The sequence below is a fragment of the Diabrotica virgifera genome, chromosome 6, assembly GCF_917563875.1.
Source record: "Diabrotica virgifera virgifera chromosome 6, PGI_DIABVI_V3a".
NCBI lineage: Eukaryota > Metazoa > Arthropoda > Insecta > Coleoptera > Chrysomelidae > Diabrotica > Diabrotica virgifera.
In genome coordinates, this window is record NC_065448.1 from 159,326,374 (window position 1) to 159,341,257 (window position 14,884).

Here is a 14,884-nt window from a genome sequence, read left to right on the forward strand (position 1 = left end):
TCTTTCTAAACGCAAATAACATGGTATATTTTTTATGACAGGAATTTTTTAAGTTAAAGTTGATTTCATATAATCGAATGAACTATTTCTCAATAAAGTCATCCCAGGAAGAGAACTCAAAAATATGGACTGACTGGACTATGAACTATGAAAGTCATCTACTTTAAAATGTATAATTATACAGGTTTTAGAAGATTCTAAAAGACATATGAGAGATAGTTGATGACAAATCCTCGAAGAAGTACCGCTGATATTGCTTTGATTTTAAAAAATCATAGACAATGAACAATTTTTACGACGTAGTTAATATATTTTTTACCTAGACGTTCAACTTCTTGATCAATTCTAGATTTTCGTTTCCTTTTCTTAGCATTTTGAGTAGGTGGAGGATTATCTTCACCTGTAACATAATTAACATGTAGTTTAAATTATTATTAATAAGTAAAATATACACTTGATAACTTGTTTCTCAGGTGTTCTTAAACGGTTCCAAACTGAATTAACGCTCAAGCCTTCGCCGTCGAAGAAGAGAGGTGCAAAAAAGTCTTCTCGTTCTTGTTGATTTGGATTTTCTATCTTTACTACAATTGTACTGTTGTTGTAAAAGAAGTTGTGCAGCTGAAATAATGAAAAACGTATTTAAAACGTGGACAATATTGGTTAGTAGTAAATAATATTCGTATAAGTGCCAGTAAAATGATAATGTCAGTAGAAACACAAAATAAATTGTATTTAGAGTAGGACTAAGAACATGAAAGAGTCCAAAGATGTTAGGATTTTATGCACCGATACGTAATACAATGAAAGTAAGGCAATGACAAGTTTGGTCATTTAGTCACAACTGTTATACAGGGTGTCCAGAAACTCTACCGACAAAAGAAGACAGGAGATTCCTGATTCCTCAGATAATTTAAGGACAATTTCACCAAATTCACCTAGTCCGAAAATGCTTCCTAAGGGAGCTAGAGCTCTTTGAAGATGGCGTCTTGTAATTAGTTTTTCATATACTTCCAGAATGCTTCTAGTTAGAAAAACGAAAATTGGTACACATGTTTATCTTCCAGAGATAAATCGATTCCATCTATTGTGAATTTCTAGTACCAGTTATTTTATCGCATAACTTTTTTGTCTTGAATTTTTAAGCATTTCTGATACTGGATTATTAATTTGTGAGGTATTCTAGTACTAAAAGATACTCTTGCTTTAAGTCGGTAGGACACACCGTTTTCTAGAACAATTGATTTGAAAAGTTTTCGTTTTCTGAATTTCAAAAAAAAATTGAAATTTTTCTTCAAATGAAACGGTGTATTTTACCAACTTAAAGCAGGAGTAACTTTTAGTATTAGAATACCTCATAATTTAATAATGTAGTGTGAAAAATTCTTAAAAATTAAAGACAAAAAATTGATGCCATAAAATAACCTTTGACCTACCCAAAACGGACGCATCTGACCGGTACTAGAAATTCGCAATTAATGAAATCGATTGATCTTTGGAATATAAATAAAGGTAACAGTTTTCGTTTTTCTAAATAGTTATTTTTTTTTTATATTCAAAAAACGATAAATTTTCAAATCGATTTTTCTAGATAATGGTGTACTCATATCCTATCGACTTCGTATCCTGCCCAGAATCAAAAATGCTTAAAAATAAAAAACAAAAAAGTTATGCGATAATATAACTGTTGCCCTACCCAAAACGGACGCCTATGACCGGTACTAGAAATTTGCAATAGATGGAATCGATTTATCTCTGAAAGATAAATATGTGTACCATCTTTCGTTTTTCTAAATTAAAGCATTCTGGAGATGCCGCCATCTTCAAATAGCTCTAGCTCCTTTAGGAAGCATTTTCAGACTAGATGAATTGGGTTATATTGTCTTAAAATTATTTTAGTAATCTCCTGCCTTCGTTTGTCGTTAGAGTTTCTGGACACCCTTTATAGCAACCAAAAGCAGCGCTAAGGGCCTTGGGAACACCCAAAGTCAGCTCTAAGCTGGTTCTTGGGTAAAAGAGGGCATTAATGTAACCCTGACCAATAGGGTCAACTTGATAAGGGTACCGGGACACACAGGTGTGGAAGGGAGGGAACGGTCTGACATTCTGGCAAGACGTGGCTCATCCACTCTGTCTATGGAACCCGAACCTGTGATTCAGTGCCCTTCAATACTAGCCGAGGTAGTCTCAGCGAGCTTTTTTTGTGGAAATTTCAGGATTTCTGCGCCAGTGGTGGAGGTACATGCTAGGCTCTAGATAGTGGAGCCATCCAAAAGTCTTACAAACCAACTTCTTATTCTAAATCTGCTTGGAATTCATCTACATCTGCTTGGAATGAAGGAATCTCTAATATGAGGAAGAAGAAACCTGCTCATATGTATTCTGGATGTTCCCGGCACTGGCCTCTCACAGGTAGCGGATCCTCGGTGCGGCATTTATGTAACCGAGCCAAATGAAGTTACACCTAAAGAGTATTAAGTTTTCGGTGAAGCAACAAGGTTAGGTACTAAAGGATTAGATGTTCGGAACTACAGGAAGAGCTCAGATTTGGAGTCTCTGCTAATTTTAGCAGATATAGGAGCTCGGAACAGCCTGGGCCACAGAGACGCCAAAGACTAGGTCCTCAAGGGCCTAGCCCTATGACAGGGGTAATACAATGTACCCTCCTTAGGAGGTCTAATGTCTGAAGGAGTAGTAAATGCATCCTGCCCCCATCTACCATTACCATAACGTGGTAGACCGTTCTAAAGATTTGGCAACTTAGATCTATAATAGTAAGTTCTGCTTCATTTTGCATGATAGTTTTTCACGTTTAATATACAAATATACTTCACAATGTGTTTTGATGGACTTAACATATTTATTGAAGTGCTAAACCGAAATCTAACCGAAATAAGATAAAGTATGGGATAAAGATTTAAGATTCAAGTAAGAAGTGAAAAAATAGAAAGAGATAACACGAATTAAAAGAAAACGATGATATCTCTGAAACCGAAGAACCTGAAGCCGCAGTATAATCCAAAGGATAAACACAATATATAGAACTGTAAGAAGGAACAGACAAAATAGATAATAATTATAATAAAGGCTAAAAAAGCAGGCTGAAATCAGAATTACGCTGCTATTTAAATATTGTACATTCATAATATATGTCAGGGTAATAAGACAACAATATACTCTGTTCGTGACACTTCAACAGTCAGGGTACTGAAGCGTTTTTTCGACAGGATATACCTATAAGAACAAATTGTAACTATTTCCTGCGTAAGACCTGGCGGCCATTTTTATTTATAGTAGGGGAGGAAAGTATGCTAAATATGCAGTCACTCGAGCGCTTTGGGGACCTATTGGGTTGTAAAGAGTAGGTTCTAAAACCAAAAGAAGTTAAGTGAAGTTTTCCATTGTAGTGAGGACTTTCCATTTTTAATTTAATTTTACATTTCCAACAATCGTTTTTTCCGAATATAGCGCCATCTATCCATAATTCGAAAAAAGGTTTCAAATAAAAGTTACTTATTTTTACGCAAGGAATCCTAATCAGCATTAAAAAATGGGGGCTAATATTTAAAATTTTAAAGTAACCCCCCACCCCACATCCGTGGGGGTCGTGTTTGGTGCCATTCGATAGATTTTTCAAACATATTGAATAGGTGTATTTTTAAGTTTTTCGATCTGATGTTCATTTCGCGAAATATCGCGGGATTCGTATTTAAAATTTTAAATTTACCCCCCACCCCTCTCCGTGGGCAGTCGTGTTTGGTATCATTCGATAGATTTTTGACAAATATTGAGCACGTATTTTTTAGTTTTTAGATCAATCGTTCATTTCGCGAAATATTCGCTTTTTTCTTGTGAAATTTTTTGACTCACCCATTTCCTCACCCTTTTATGGCCCAAATCGTCAGATTTTTGAAATATACACTCTTTTGTATGTACTTAACTTACCTTTTATTAACGTTTCGTTAATTAAATTAACTTACCTTATCTTAATCTTACAATTTCGAGTTTTTCTAAGGATATATTTTTTTTTCGGCTCCCCTTAACGAACTCCCCTGTGTTTAGAGCCAATATATGGTAGAGGTACATCTACAGGATAACAGGGTTCTCCCCATATGATAATCTGACGCGCTCGAGTTACTGCAAAATCCCCTCTTTGGCTCCCCTACCATTATAAACAATTTAGTGTCAAAAACGGCCTTTTTTCCTTTTTTTTCAAATTAATGGAAAACAGTAAGACTTATGGTTTTCTTAGTACAGACATCACCCAACCCAACTCCCCCCCTCATACTCCACAGGAAGCTCTTAGTTCGGAAATTGTCGGCGGGGCACTGGTGGGGTCACTGACGCCAAATAGGTGACACCGATAAATACCAGTAGAAGAGAAGACCAGTCCAACTGCATCTCAACATCCATCACCGACTAGTCCTTAACCGCAGGGGGGATGAATGGCGAATTCCCGGCGCCACAAAACGGGGGCCTTTTGGCTATGGAATGGTAACCCAGACAGAATAGTCCAGATGGAGAAAATCAGCTTTAAAAAAATTCGCAATCTAAGCTGGAAGACATCGCGGCGAAGGATGAATGGTCATACGTAGTTGGTCGAGAGCGATTCGTGTGAGGAACCAGGCGACACCTCACAGTAATTAGCCTTACTCCGGCATGCGGGGCTCTGCTAGAGTGGACTGCAACTCCCTAGCTGCTCGTGGGAACAATATGGACGACAATATGAAAACCAATATTCCCGAACAACTCGTAGTAGAAAGCCCTGAAGGCACTACTACGCAGATAGCGAAGCCGACCACAAGGAAGGCAGTCAGAGTCACCTCCCTAGAGGAGGTGGATCTGATGACAGACGAGGAGGTCGTTCAGGCCAGGTTGGCTGAGGCCTCCAAGAAGAAAGTAAGGGATCTGGTGGGAAAAGGTCAGGATTACATTGAAGCCAAACGCTCGGTGATCAAGGCCAATTTCACCAAGGTCCTTGGACGACAGGAGGACAGTCCCCCTAATTCTAAAGAAAAGGCGGAGCAAAAGCTGGAAATGGCTACGCAAAAGCCTACAAAGAAGCGACAAAGGTCGGACCACTGTACGCCGCCAGTGGAAGTCAAAAAGAGGCGGCCGAGAAAGTTAAAAATGACTTTCACACGAGCCCTTTGCTCGGTAAAGGTGGCAGTAGTATGTGATGGCTTCCCCGAAGTCAGGATGGAACCCACAAAGCTTAAGGTAGTGCAAACATCCATCTTGGAGGCTCTGGAGAGAACGCCAGAAGGAGGGCCACAAATCAGGCTGCTAAAGAACACGTACAAGCCCGGTTACCTGGTAATGACGTGCGCGGATAGTGCAAGCGCACAATGGCTCAGGAACACTACTCCCACTCTGAAACCTTGGGAAGGTGCAAACCTCCAGGCTAAGTACAAGAGTGAAGTCGAGAGGCCGTATTCTTGCACTGTTCACATCCCAGACGAGGACAGAAAGATGTTGGAGGCGGAAAGTGTACTGACTTGATTGAGGGCCAGCAACCGAAAGCTCAACACTCCTTTATGGACCGTTTTGGGCAAAATACCTGCAGAAAAAGGGCAGGTATGAGTCCTCTAAATGGACAAAGAGTCCTTTGAGGAACTCAAAAACTTCAAATGTGTCCTTACTTTGGCATAGGAAGAATTAAATTCCGTGTCAAGGATGATGGGCACATTGAGAAAGTTGCAGAGGCCAGACCATCGGGGTTGCAAGGCGTAACTGCCGTAACCTCGGCAGTTAAGGCTAAGCAAAAAAGAAAAGAAGCCAAACCTTCAGAGGGGCAAAGCTCTAAAGTAGCGCCAAAGAAGGTTAAGACTTCGACCAAAAGCAAGGCTTCCCCTAAGGATGATAAGTCAAGGGAAGGAGCTAAAGAAGGAATAATCCTGGAAGAAGTCCGTACCGACTTGCAGGGGAGTACTACAGACCCGCTCAGAAGGCTAGAAGCCACTGGACAGGTGGTCGCTCACATGGAAGGGGTCGAGGACACGGAAAAACCCGAAAGTTAGGCTTCAGTTTAGAGGAAGGCAGAATAAAAGCCCTGCAGGTCAACCTACATCATGCCAAATCTCCGTCGGCGGTTTTGTGCAGAAGGTTTGATATTTAAGGCCTGGACTTGGCCCTACTACAGGAACCATGGCTCCACGGAGGGAGGGTTGCAGGCTTGAAGCCGCAACAAGGTAAGTTACTATACGATGCGAAAGGAGAGACACCTCGAGCATGCATTCTATATGGTAACGGAATAAACTGTACACTGATACCGGATCTTTGCAGCAGAGACTTTGTTACAGGTATTCTAACCGCTTCCACCGAGGAAGGTAGTAAAAGATGGTTGGTCTGTTCTGCAACCTTCGCTGGGGAGAAGGTCTTCCGCCCAGGCATAATAGAGGACGTTATAACCTACAGCCGAAGGGAGAACCTTCATCTAATACTGGGATGTGATGCCAATGCCTACCATCTGGCATGGGGGAGTACGAACATCAACAGTCGAGGTGAGTCTTTACTACAGTTCATATTAAGCATGGGTTTAGAAATAGCCAATATAGGATATAAACCTACCTTCTTTACGGCCACGCGCAGAGAAGTCTTAGATGTAACACTTTGCAGTGAAAAGACGTGCGATACTATAAAGAATTGGCATGTGTCAGAGGAACCTTCATGTTCCGACCATAGGCACATTCGATTCGATTTAACTACTTTGATTCGAATAGTGGCAAGATTCAGGAACCCGTGAGAGACGGATTGGGAAGGCTACAGAGGCTCACTCGAGAAGTCTCTTGAGGGAGGAATCGGCTCCATAAGAGATAGGGAAGATCTCGAACTGGCAGTCGAAACGGTGAGCGGGGAGAATTGTCCAGAGAGAGAAAAGAAAGGAAAGAAAAACACACCCTGGTGGAATGAACACTTACAAAAGCTTAGGGCAGATGTAAGAAGGCTATTCAATAAAGCCAAATTGGAGTGGGCCATTTATAGAGAAAAACTGACGCAATATAATAAGGAGATCCGAAAAGCCAAAAGAGACTCGTGGCGAAAGTTCTGCGAGGAAGTCGAATAGGCTTCTGCATGCTCCAGAATTCACAAGGTCCTAGTTAAGGATGGTATTGCGAATCAGGTCGGCCTCTTGAAGAAAGAGGACAAAACGTATGTGGAAACCCTGGAGGAAAGCTTAATAATGCTCACCAATGTACATTTCCCCGGCTCATCTATTGGAAATAATCCTCCGGTAGAGGTAGCTTATCCCAGAAGGCCTATTAAGGCGGACTGGAAATTAGCTACCGACATCACGAGACCGGAAAAAGTCAGGTGGGCGATCAATAAATTCCAGCTATACAAATCAACTGGAATGGACGGGATTTATCCAGCCTTCCTACAGAAGATATATTCATATTCCATGGACTGGAGATATATTCAAACTGCATGGCGAAGGGTGAAAATCACATACAGTCGGAAAATAAAACAGTACCCATTAACGATCACATTAATCACTTATTTTGAATTTGCTGTCTTTTCTATGAAAAACGTTTGTTATTTATAGAAAAAGACAGCAAATACAAAATAAGTGATAGATGTGATTGTTCATGGGCATTATTTTATTTTTCCGACTGTATATCCCTAAGGTTGGTAGGGTAATGGACCAGACCCCCAAGTCATACAGACCAATAAGTCTATCCTCTTTCCTAGCAAAAACGCTGGAAAGATTGATAGACAGGGACGATGTGCTGATGGAGAATCCACTTAGCGATCGTCAATATGCATACCAGCCAGGAAAATCAACTGACTTGGCGCTGGATGATCTTAACAGACTGCTCTCAAAGTCGCTAGATCACAAAGATAGCGGTGGCGACGTTTCTGGACGTAATGGGGGCGTTTAATAACGTCTCCTTAGAGTTTGTAACGGAAGGGCTTAAAAGGAGAGGAGTTCTTGCCATCATATGCGAGTGGACAAAGGCGACCTTAGCAAACATGATCATGGTGTCCTCGTTAGGTGAAGCCACCATTGAAGCGAAGACAATAAGCGGCTGCCCACAAGGAAGAGTTCTATCCCCATTAATGTGGGCTATGCTTATGGACGACCTACTTAACACGCTGTCCAGGGAGGGTTTTTACTGTCTGGGTTATGCGGAGACTCAGTCTCATAGGCCTGACAGAAGACTACACCTGTCGGTTCTGTCTGGAAGAAGAGGAAACCGCTCTACACGTTCTGCGTCATTGCGAAAGTCTCGGGGAGGAAAAACCGGAAGCACCAGGCTACATGAAAAGGCTACTATCAAGGCTGTTGAGTCTCATTAAGAGGACCAAGCTAGATTAAAAGAAGGGGGAAACACAATAGATCTGCAAAGGTCGCAGTGTATCAGGCTCTTTTGGCCTCCCCATTTTCTACATTCCACATTCTACATTCTAGTACAGTCATGTTCGAAAGAATGGAAAAAGCTTTAAAATGGCGTATTACATAGTTTAATACACTCATTTATTGTTAATATAATTGCGAAAAATGTAGAAATTAAAAAAAAATACTTCGCAATAACTATTGTAAAAATAAGTGTACAGCTTTGAAATTTTTATCAATTGAGGGTTCTTTGGTGCTTAATATGTGACAAAAATTTCAAAGCAATTCATTCAATTGTTTAAATTTTATTCAAATTGTTTTTCCCAGAGAGCTATTTTTTGCAATAACATAAGTCAGAAAAAAATAATGTTAGAAACATTCTACAGTTGTAAAATGAAAAAGCATGAACTAAACTTTAAAATTGGTTTAAAAAAGTGAATAAAAAACATGCATGTATTAGTAATAAATAATTATAAAAATGAAAATAATTATACAAATAAAAAGTATCGTCAATTTTTCCTTATAAACTTTTTGAATAACTTTTTTCAAAAAATCTATTTTTTACCGTTTTTTAGGTGCACAACTGCCAAGTAATGTTATGTATATGATAATTGATGAAAAATTGTAATAAATATTTCTATAAAAAAAATAAAAAGTTTATAAGGATAAATTTAACATACTTTTGCATAATCATCTATTACTAATAAATGCATTTTTATTCACTTTTTTAAATCAGTTTGAAAGTTTAGCTCATGCCCTTTCATTTGACACCTGAAGAATGGTTCTAACATTATTTTTGTCTGACTTATGTTATTGAAAAAAAAGCTCTCTGGGATAAACAATTTGAATAAAATTTAAATACTTGAATGAATCGCTTTTAAATTTTTGTTACATATTAAGCACCAAAGAACCCTCATTTGGCAAAAATTTCAAAGCTAATTTTTACAACAGTTATTACCAAATTAATTTTTTTGAAATTTCGACCTTTTTTCGCTATTATATTAACCATAAATGAGTGTATTATAGTCCAGGAACCGAAGCTTTTCACCTCGCAATTTTTACAGAATGAATCGATTTGCTTGAAAATTTGAGAATAAGTAGTGGATAGTCCAAGGATCAAAATCTATATAATGCTAAAAGGCGCTTTTACCGTGGGGGTGGTTGCCACCCCATCTCAGGGGTGGGAATTTTTTATTATATTTTGACCGCAAAAGTTGATAAAAACATTCATTCTAAGCAAAAAATGCTCTATACATTTTTTTAAACAAATTAATAGTTTTCGATTTATTCGCTATCGAAAGTGTTAGTTTTGTATAGAAAAAATCAATGTTTCTCGATATACTCATATACGATTCACTCAATTTTTGTCGTAGAAAAATTTTTTTCAAGCCAAGTTCTTGGGAATTAGGTAACCTACAATTTTATATTAAAACATTTTTTCGCATCTCTGATGCTAATCTTTCTATTCTGAAGAAGATGGCATTTGTTACCAAATTACAAAAATTCGTTATTCGTTTTTAACTCCAGTTTTTTAAAAACTAATCATTCTAAGCCAGTCAAACATCTAGAATCAATTATTAATACATAAATAAATAAAAATGAATAAAGCCAATGACTAAAAACACAGCCAACTTACATTATTATGCTTCTAATTGGATTTCTCCTTTTTTTTTCAAAAAAATATATTGATTTTTTAATTGTAACTTTTTAATTTTTTATCTTAGAAAGTCTGGTAAAAAATAATTTTGTAGGCTTTTACAAGATATATAAGCCTATAATATTAAATCTTTTTAAAATCCTCTGTCGCAAGAAGAGGTGACTTTGAAAGGGTTGGTAAAGGTGGTTTCTGCATGTTATTAGAAGTTTTAATTGTCAATAGCTCACTCAATTTTTGCCGTAAAACAATTTTTTTCAAATGAGATTCTTGGGAATTAAATAAGATACAATTTCATATTTAAATAATTTTTTTTATCTCTGATGCTAATCTTGCTATTTTGAAGAAAACGCCATTTTTTTCCAAACTACAAGAATTCGTTATTCGCTTTTAACTCCATTTTTTTTAAAACTAATCATTCTAAGCCGGTCAAACTTCTAGAACCGATTAATATTACCTAAATAAAAAAGACCAAATAAGGTCAATGACTAATTTTAATTAAGGTGGTGATTAGGGGGTTGCTTGGGATCACTTTTTGGCTGAAAAAAAAAATGGGGACTGACATTCTTTTCATTATAAGTCACTTAATTTTTGAGCTAGAGCCTTTTTTTATTTATGGAGATAGATATTTTTAAGTACTTTAAATTAGGTTGAACAATCGGTCCTCGAAAAATGCATAGTTTTTCCGTCTTTTGACTTTGAAACTACAATATTTAGCATTTGACGAAGAGGAGCCAACATATAATAAAATATAGCTCGATTACTGTTGGTCTTAAAAAAAATAAAAAAAAACGGTTTTGTTTATTTTTTCAAAAGCTACATTTTTGTTAAGTAAAGTTGTTTTGATAAAACGAAAACTTTTGGAGTAATTAGCAGAAAACTTATTAAAAACATTGATTTTTTTCGATATAAAACTAACATTTTCGATAGCGAATAAATCGAAAACTATCAATTTTATCAAAAAAATTTATAGAGCGTTTTTTGCTTAGAATGAACGTTTTTACCAACTTTGTGATTAAAATACAATAAAAAAATTCCACCCCTGAGATGGGGTGGCAACCACCCCCATGGCAAAAACGCCTTTCGGCATGATATAGATTTTGATCCTTGGACTATACACTACGTATTCTCAAATTTTCAAGCAAATCGATCCGTTCTGTAAAAATTGCGAGGTTTTGTCCTATTTTAAGCTTCATTACTTGGACTATTAAACTTTGTAATACGCCATTTTTAAGCTTTTTTCATTCTCTTGAAGAGGTTTGTACGAAAAATGTAAGTCTTACTGTTTTCCATTAATTTGAAAAAAAGGGAAAAATTACCGTTTTTTGACACTAAATTGTTTATAAATAAAAATATCCGCCACATCATACGCAGGAAATAGTTACAATTTCTTCATATAGGTATTACCTGTCGAAAAAACGCTTCAGTACCCTGGCTGTTAAAGTGTCATGGAAAAAACCTTATTACCCTGGACTAATACTCACTGGTGCAGGTATATCCGTTTGGCATGTTGCTATGGTTAATACTGGTAACCCAGCATGTATATCGTCCAAAATAGAGGCAACATTATGTTGGTTGCATTCGTCAATGACGTCCCACCATTCGTCTATTCTGGACAGCAAAATAACAGCTGGGAATTGAACTCGCAAACTAACTACATTTCCTCTAAGTTTCTAAAAAAACATTTCGAACTTCATTTATGTGAAAGTAGGTCATTGTACTCGTCATTTAAAATAGTATATTATGCAACGAGCGTTTGGGATACGACATAAGGCGCGTAGCGGCGAGTGTCGTATAGAATACGAGCATCATAATGCTGAAGTTGTTATACGAATAAATAAATTATTTTGTTGATTCATTTATACTTTGAATAATACAATAGGGAACTTGCACATTTTTTTTTATTAGATAATAATGTTCAGTTTTGTTTAAAAATGAGATTTCCAAAATTTCACGCTTCAAAAACTCGTAATAACTTAGAAATACATATTTAAAGTCTTCAGCGGTATAAAATAGTTCAAACGGCACGTGACGTCACATAGTTTTGCCTTAGTTTTTATTATGGTTATATTTCGCTGTGTCTAGGTACACGATAACGTGTACGCAAATAAAAAAGTTAGGTAGACGCGAATTAAACTTCATCAAGCCAGTGACGTCATTATTTAGCTTGCGCAGTTACTATTCGCGGTGTGCAAGTACTTGGAAGGGGAAACGAGAAACGACCCTGCGCGAGTCGCGGAGAAATATTGCAACTATCTTAAATAATTCATATTGTCAATTGAAATTGTCAAATTGACGTATATTTCATACCTTCTGTCAGTGAAGCAGATAAATTATATATTGCTCCACAATATTGATATGATATACATTTATTATATAAAGGTAAATTTAATTAATTTTATTTTGCTTGCAGTACTGCATTTTAATAACTAATTTTATTTACTACATACAATTGTTGACGTTTCCATAACATAGCCTGAATCTTATTTTTTCTTCTTATTATTTTTTTGCACTATGGCCTTGACAATTATCCAGTAACCAGGGCTAATATAATTGGCCAATATAATTAAAAGTGCGAATTTTAGTATAGAGCGTAGAAATAGGGGTCGCTTTGCCGAACTTGCACGGTCCCAATACAGGGTTACTTATTCGGTAAGACCCCATTTTAACAGTCCCCGTTTCAGCGGTTCTCGATTCCACCGACCCTTTTCAGCAGTCCCCGGTTCAGCGGTACCCATTTCAGCAGTCCCCGTTTCGGCGGTTCTCGATTCCACCGACCCGTTTCAGCGGCGTTTGGTTCTGCAGCATGCCGTTTGAGAGGCATCGTTCAGGAAAATGAGTAAAAACAGGACCCTCTTGGGGACAGTAGTTTTAGCAATAAAAAATGAACATATAAAATAATTTTTTCTTTTTTTATATGCATTTTTTCATCAGCTTTTCATTGAGCCTACATACAAGCACGGAACATAAAAAATATCTAAGTTATTCTAATTGTTTATAAGCTAAAAAGTCAGGTCTTTTTCAAAGAGTTTTTTTAATAACAATTTCAATAAAATGTTAAACATTTTTTAATACGTCTTAAAATTAAAGTCTCAAATAATCGACTGCGATCTGCTAAATATCTCACAGAGTCACTGTAGGGCAAGAACAGTTGTATAAACAATTGCTCTCTGGGATAAACAAATTGAATAACTTATAAAATAATTGGTCGATCTGGTTGAAATTTAGCACACTTAAATAACTCATTAATTGACATAATTTAAAGTCATTAAATTTTACGTCATTGTGCAAAAAATAAAGTTATTAATATTTATAATTTACTGCAAAAATTAGGGTTTTTTGCAATTATCTCGGTCAATTGTTTATATATTACAATATGCTTACCACCAAATTAAAGAACTTTTTAAGATCTACATTTATTTGAAACATTTTTCTCTAAAATGTACAAGAAACGTTTTATAGTAAAAAAACTGCTTTTTTCATTCTTTGCAATTGTTTAAAAAAAAGCAAAAACAGCTGTACCTCTTCACGGAATTATCATCAGTTATCCCTCATCTAACGTTTAAAACTTTGAAAACCCTGTAGAACATTTTTACCTGAAATCGATGATTTTTTTCCCTATTAACTGGGGTATATACCAGATACTTAGATATTACCTGTATATTTTCAAACAAGAATAGGTTAAAATAATATCCTACAATAAAATTAATTACTTATCATTGTCATATTATTATTTTCTTATTGAGACCGCTCTATTGGGACCGCGTTTATGGGGACCGCTGAATCGGGCACCGCTGAATCGGGGTACCGCTGAAACGGGGACCCGCTGAAACGGGGACCGCTGTATTGAGACCGCTGTATTGAGACCGCTCAATCGGGGACCGCGATTATGGGGATTGCTGAATAGGGGCGAAACCACTTATTCATACAAATAAGTATGAAAAATTTTAAGGGCTAATTCCACATGAAAAATTAATGCCGATTTGCTCCATAAATATATGTCCGCAAATGTTTAGTTTCCGAGATACGGGGTGTTAAAATTTTTATTTCAAACTGCCTATTTATTTATTGCTCTAAGACCAGTTGAGCTATGAAAATAAAATTTGGTGAGTTTAAGGAGGTAGTTATTACACATTTTTTGACATACAATTAAGAATTTTGTATTCATCATTGGCGCGCCTACGAGTAATGGTCTGAATTTTTTTAAAGAAAAAAATAGTACGCCACTGAGGTATTTCGAATTAAAAATTATTTTTAAATTCCACGTCTGATTTATGATAAAAAATCTTTCTTGACTTTTTTTCATATGGTGCACCATTTTTATGCAGAAAAATAAAACATCTTGACGCGTATTTTTCATTTTTTTAATACATTATCAAGAAATATCCAATATAATAATACTAAATTGGAACAATTACAGAAAATATTACTAAAAATATTTTAGCTAGGTGCAGAGCTACAACAAATGTTAAAAATGACCTCCTTTAGAGGTTATAGAAGAATTTTATATTCATCATTGGCGCGCGTACGGGTAATGGTCTGAATTTTATTGAGAGTAAAATAGTACGCCACTGAGATATGTCAAATTAAAAATCATTTTTAAATTTCTGGTTTAATTTACGACAAAAAATTTTTCTTGCCTTTTTTTCATATGCGGCGCCGTTTTTATGTAAAAAATAAATCATCTTAATGTTTACAAAGTATTTGAAAAGTTTCTATGCATATGGAAACTACCTCAAATACTTTGTAAGCATTAAGCTGTTTTATTTTTTTGTATAAAAACGGCGTCTCGTACGAAAAAAAGGTAAGAAAGATTTTTTGTCGTAAATTGAACGAGGAATTCAAAAATGATTTTCAGTTTGACATATCTCAGTGGCGTACTATTTTTTTCTTAA

General features: G+C 36.3%; 1 protein-coding gene across 1 annotated transcript in view; it reads right to left on the reverse strand.

Moving 5' to 3' along the window:
• The window catches only part of LOC114335737 (ATPase family AAA domain-containing protein 2-like), a 97,608-nt gene that overhangs the window by 14,540 nt on the left and 68,184 nt on the right, over positions 1-14,884 (reverse strand). Inside the window, exons 7-9 of the mRNA XM_050653328.1 lie at positions 11,474-11,662; positions 453-618; positions 320-400 (exon numbers count right to left, since the gene is read on the reverse strand). Coding sequence (XP_050509285.1) covers positions 320-400; positions 453-618; positions 11,474-11,662 — 436 coding nt within the window. The remainder of the gene's footprint in view (positions 1-319; positions 401-452; positions 619-11,473; positions 11,663-14,884) is intronic.